Source organism: Sceloporus occidentalis, unplaced genomic scaffold (genome assembly GCF_023333645.1).
Source record: "Sceloporus occidentalis isolate IW3139 unplaced genomic scaffold, rSceOcc1.0.p SCAF_328, whole genome shotgun sequence".
Classification (NCBI taxonomy): domain Eukaryota; kingdom Metazoa; phylum Chordata; class Lepidosauria; order Squamata; family Phrynosomatidae; genus Sceloporus; species Sceloporus occidentalis.
The window spans coordinates 621,947-627,500 of NW_028317308.1; the positions used below are offsets into that span (position 1 = coordinate 621,947).

At 42.5% G+C, this 5,554-nt stretch overlaps 1 protein-coding gene across 1 annotated transcript; it reads left to right on the forward strand.

Moving 5' to 3' along the window:
• Positions 1-342: 342 nt before the first annotated feature.
• Positions 343-4,320, forward strand: LOC149274518 (sorting nexin-11-like). The gene is made up of 5 exons (XM_089505442.1): positions 343-378; positions 1,846-1,932; positions 2,016-2,116; positions 3,342-3,440; positions 4,125-4,320. The coding sequence occupies exons 1-5, from the start codon at positions 343-345 to the stop codon at positions 4,318-4,320; spliced, it is 519 nt and encodes a 172-aa protein (XP_089361568.1).
• The last annotated feature ends 1,234 nt before the right edge of the window (positions 4,321-5,554 follow it).

Genomic DNA, 5,554 nt, shown 5'->3' on the forward strand with positions numbered 1-5,554 from the left:
ATGGGTATCGCTGAAACCCAGTAACTCAAAAATTAAGAGTGCTGTTTACGTACTTTTTGGTCACAAAATGTGTGTTTTTTATATAGCATTAGTAAGCCAGCTTAGTTTTAGGAACGTATGCATTCACCGAGATCTTTATAAACTAACATAAAATGTAATGCTCCAATATTTTTAGGAGGTTTCAGTTTCAGGAACTATAACTACCTACCTCTTGTGATTTGTGCCGTAAGTTGCTTGCCTTCTATGTATTTGGTAATGTGTGTTCATGTCATATGTTTAACTTCACAGAATTTCTAACATGAAACAGTGCTGGTGTTAAGAATGTGCTGATTAAAACGAGACATGACGGCTGAAATGACCTCACCTTTAACGGAGCAGGTACATATTCAAGTCTGGGCCTGTCTAAGCTCCATGATTATTGGTTTGGTGACTAATGCCATACTATTGTTTTATGGGCATCAATTCTTGTTAGTATGTGGTGTGGTATCTCCTGAGTAATTCAATTTTCACTGATCAGCCATAACATTATGACCAGTGAAGTGAATAACACGGATAATCTCGTTATCATGGCACCTGTCACTGGGTGGGATATATTAGGCAGCAAGTGAACGCTTGGTTTTCAAAGTTGATGTGCTAGAAGCAGGAAAAATGGGCAAACGTAAGGATCTGAGCAACTCTGACAAGGGCCAAATTGTGATTGCGAGACGACTGGGTCAGAGCATCTCCAAAACTGCAGCTCTAGGTGTAATGGGCGGCCAGGGCTTATTGATGCACGGGGGGGGGGGGGGGGGCGCGAAGGCTGGCTTGTGTGGCCAATTCTAACAGATGAGCTTCTGTAGCTCAAATGGCTGAGAAAGTTAATGCTCATTCTGATGCAGTTTGTTGTGTATAGGGCTGCGTAGCCGCAGACCAGTAAGGGTGCCCATGCTGACCCCTGTCCAGTGCCCAAAGTCCCTACAATGGGCATGTGAGCATAAGAACTAGACTATGGAAGAAGGTGGCCTGGTCTGATAAATCACACTTTCTTTCACATTATGTTGGAGGACACATGGCACCAGGATGCACTGTGGGAAGAAGGCAAGCCGGAGGAGACGCTGTGATGCTTTGGGCTGTGTTCTGCTGGGAAACCTTTGTACCTGCCATTCATGTGGATGTTACTTTGACACGTACCGCCTACCTAAACGTTGTTGCAGACCATGTACACCGTTTCATTCCCTGATGGCATTGACCTCTTTCAAAGGAAAAGTGGTTCATGAATGGTTTGAGGAACACAACAACAAGTTCAAGGTGTTGACTTGGCCTCCAAATTCCCCAGATCTCCATCCAATCGAGCATCTGTGGGATGCGCTGGAAAAACAAGTCCCATCCGTGAAGGCCCCAGGTCCTTTAAGGCCGTACGGGACATTAAAGGACCTGCCTCTAACGGGTGACACAGCACACCTTCAGAGGTCTAGAGGAGTCCATGCCTCGACAGGTCAGGGCTGTTTTGTCGATCTACACAATATTAGGCAGGTGGGCTTCTTGTTATAGCTGATCAGTGTAATAAATACAACCAAAATCAAGACCCTCAATGCTTTAGTTAAGATGACCTTTTTGAGAGAAAAAAATAAATATAAAATTAGAATGTAGAGAATGGTTGCCATTTGTGATGACTTTTCCTATACATTCTAATATTACATGTAGGTGTGTTCTGAAATATCGAGTCTGAACCCGAAGATGGTCTCAAAATGTCCAACATTTTCTTCCATGGAGTAGCACGCTCTCTTTTTTCCACCTCTATTTTAATATGTTGATTGGTGGTTCTTCGTCTGTTTGTTTGTGATCCATCTTTACATGTGTTTGCAGGAGTTTATCACTATCCGTGTGCAGGATCCCAGGCTGCAGAATGAAGGATCGTGGACCTCCTACGTGGATTATAAAATCTTTCTCCATGTAAGTGCAACCCGTGCCTGGCATGACATTATGCAAAGCCGAGGAGACCGTTCATTGTAACAACTCTATTTTTACATTTTCAGACAAACAGCAAGGCTTTTACTGCCAAGACCTCTTGTGTGAGGAGACGTTATCGGGAGTTCGCATGGTTAAGGAAGCAGCTTCAGAAAAACGCCGGCTTAGTGTGAGTTACTTGTGGGTTTGTTAAACGTTTAATGACTTTGAGGTGGCCTGTGTGTAAAAATGGTGGTTCTGTAGGTAAGCCGCTTAACTCTGTTAATGCAACAAATCATGTATTCAACTTGTTATATAGTGGCACAGTTATAATAATCTAACAATGACAAAGTTAACTGACAGCCCCACTGTATAAGTATTCATATTAAATTACTCTGAGTACTTGAATATGCATTCTTCCAAAACAAGAAAAACAAACACAAAAGCACATAGAAGATGCAGTCCTGCAGTTGCCATACTCCTTTTTATTGCTGCCACTCGTCGGCAGCCAGTCTGTGGGAGAAAAGGACTTCTGTTGATAACACTTTTTACACATGTGCTGAGGTCTTAACCGAGTCCGAGCCGGCTCTGGTGCCAACCAGCAATAAGTATATTGTGTGCAGGGAGATGTGTTCTCCTGCATGGCACTTAGCGTGGGTAGGGAAAGGGGTACATGCGCATGGGGGGGGGGGTTCTGCAGTATCCACCCATTCATTAGCAAAAGGGTTAACATGTAAAGGGAAAGGGGTACATGCAGCTATCATATCTGTTAAGGTGCTCATAATGGCTGAAGTGTCCGTTTAAGTTTTAAGCATCTAGTCTGAGCCTGTTACACCAAACTAATTTTTTTCCCTTCATCTTTTGGTGGTAATTATTTGGAGATTTTGTTTGGGGACAGATTCACTTGTTATTGCCATTAAGGATTCTGAATACCGAACCAATATGTTCATATTGGTAACCAGCATCACATGTACACCACTGGAAGCAGTCATATCCACGTTGTCTTTGTATGGTGCAGTTATTTTTCTGTTTGCAAGAATTAAAATATTTCTCCCTTTATATCAGGTTACTTACCCTATATTTGCACACTGTGTTTGTATGTATTGGGGAGATATCGGAATAGGAAATTGAAATGCTAGTTTTGCCACCTGGTATCATCTAAAACAAATGATTTTTACGGGCGGTGTAAACCTCTGCAATAAATTTAGTTCAGTTAAACTGTAGTAGTGGCAACCGTATAATAGCACTTTGTAGTTATCACAAGACCTTAATAAAGCAAAGCAAGTCCTGGGTTTAGGCGAGCAATTATTTCATTAATCGGAAGTGTTCTGCTCTCTCGCCGGACTCATTGACTTGCTGTATTCTGTCTGGGTTCTCTCTTTCCGGTTGTGTCATAATTTTTTTTTTCTTCTCAGACCTGTTCCTACTTTGCCTGGGAAGCTCCCTTTCCACATTGGAAGCAGCGATGATTTCGTTGAGAAGAGGCGTATGGGACTTCAGCAATTCTTGGAACAGTGAGTGAATGCCTGCGATACGTGTGCAATTATATTCATTTTAAAATGTATTATTGCAGAGCAGGATCTGGGGTGTAGTCATTCACTTGATTTGTGAGAGTAACAAACTGTTTGTGTACCAAGTTGCTATTGCAGAGCATATAGTATACTTTAAAAGGGCTTCCTTGTGATATAACATAACATATTACCCCGAGTACAGCACTTGTGTGTAATGTTTGGTGAGCAGTTTACTGCTGTGAACATTGGCATATTCTGGCCTAGACTTGGGGCAGCAGCCTTTTGCTGCAAAACATGCGCCAGATCACCTTTTTGGCTCCCAGGTGTGATGCTGCTGAATAGGTCAGTTACATATGAGATCTCTGATCTCCCTGATCTGCCCTTTTATACTGTGGAGGACTGTACTCCCCTGGCACGGCCTAGTATTCTGTACACTGTGCTGCGTGTCCTCTGCAGAGGTAAGTCCTGGAAGCAGCTGGAGTGGTGGCTTTGGCCTGACCCGAAAACATGAACAGATTTCTGCTGGTGAGCAACTTGTGAAATGTATATGTGGCCAATGTAGTCAACCTTGTAAAAGCTACCCGATACGTGATGCATTACATTGTTGGTTGTTCTGTAGATGCCTTCTCCTTTACAATGAGAAGCACTGCAGTGTCTGGCTGCTCATATTGTACTGTTTGTCTACAGAGCTGTACAGAACATGGTCCTGCTGTCAGACAGCCAACTGCACCTCTTTCTACAAAGCCAGCTGTCGCAGGCAGAGATCGAGGCCTGTGTCCAGGGCCGCAAGAGCTACACTGCTACTGAAGCTATCCTGAAGTATGCAATGTCCAACCGAGGGTGGGCTCAGGAGGAGACGCTTTGTGTGGGTAGTGGCAGCTAGCTAAACTGTGGCCACCTGCATTTGTTTAGGAGCCCTGTTCAAACCTACCTTGTGGAAAAGGATATTACATGGAATGCACTTTACGATGTACACAGAGGAATATTAGAACATAAAAGGGACCAGAACCCATTGCACTCTCGTGTTGCACTTTATTCAGAGGTTTTAATTATTGGAAGTGTGGCTTGCCACCCATAGCATTCAAATAGTCCCTTCGAAATGTTTTTGCAGTACTCTGCACTATGATCGTGACACGAGAGAATGGCGATTGCCAATAATATAAACCATATTCATTGCAATGGGAGATAGGCACAGTTACCAGGGCAAAACCTGTGTCCATGAACCCGTCGGAATCCTAGCTCATCTGGAACCATTGTAGTTGAGGTTGTCTACCCAACCTGATCCCTGCTTTCCATTTGTAAAATAATCAGTCTATATCACTGGGTGTTTTTTTTTGTTTTTTTTTAGCAGATTGCACTTTGCTCCATTTCTAGCAGCACTGGAAATACTTTTTTTTTTTTAGCAGTTAGCAGCCTGCTGCATGATCAGAGTCTGCTGGTTGTTTGTAGAATACATTTGTTATAAATGCTCTGAATTCTAATAAAATTTTTCTTTTATACTTGGTGCTTGAATAAGCTAACTAGGATACTAGATTTAGTATGGTGGAACTGCCTAGGCAAGAAACAATTGGACTCTGCCTTGGAATTGATTTGGATAGTTTAGATACTCCTATATTTTATTAACCTCTCCCACTTCTGCTTAGATGCTGTCCCTTTTAATCTATGACCTCTTTTACTAACATTTCCCCTTCCCTGCTAGCTTGTTAAAAAAACAAATGTGTGATAGGAATGCAAACACCCAACAGTACAATAAAACCAGGAGGCTAATTTTATATATGTGTGGCCTGCGGCTGCACAGCCCAAAATCCACAAACTGTGATGCTCTGTGTGTTCTGACACCTTTCTATCTGAATCAGCATTAATGTTTTGTGCAATTTGAGCTCCGGTAGCTCATCTGTTGGACCACATGAATGTGCAGCCGTCAAATCTGCAGCAACTGCGTGATGTCATCATGTCTATATGGACCAAAATCTCTTGAGGAATGTTTCCAGCACCTTGTAGAAAGTGCTACGAAGAATCAAGGCAAAAGAGGGTCCAATCCGGTACTAACAGTGTCCCTAATAAAGTTGCCAGTGAGTGTATATATGTATATAATATGTATATATGTATATAATATG

Bases quoted from the DNA above. Each gene is read 5' to 3' on its own strand.
- LOC149274518 (XM_089505442.1), top strand. From the start codon at position 343: ATGACGGCTGAAATGACCTCACCTTTAACGGAGCAG. The intron at 1,933-2,015 runs GTAAGTGCAACC...TTACATTTTCAG, and splicing joins ATTATAAAATCTTTCTCCAT to ACAAACAGCAAGGCTTTTAC. The intron at 2,117-3,341 runs GTGAGTTACTTG...TTTTCTTCTCAG, and splicing joins CAGAAAAACGCCGGCTTAGT to ACCTGTTCCTACTTTGCCTG.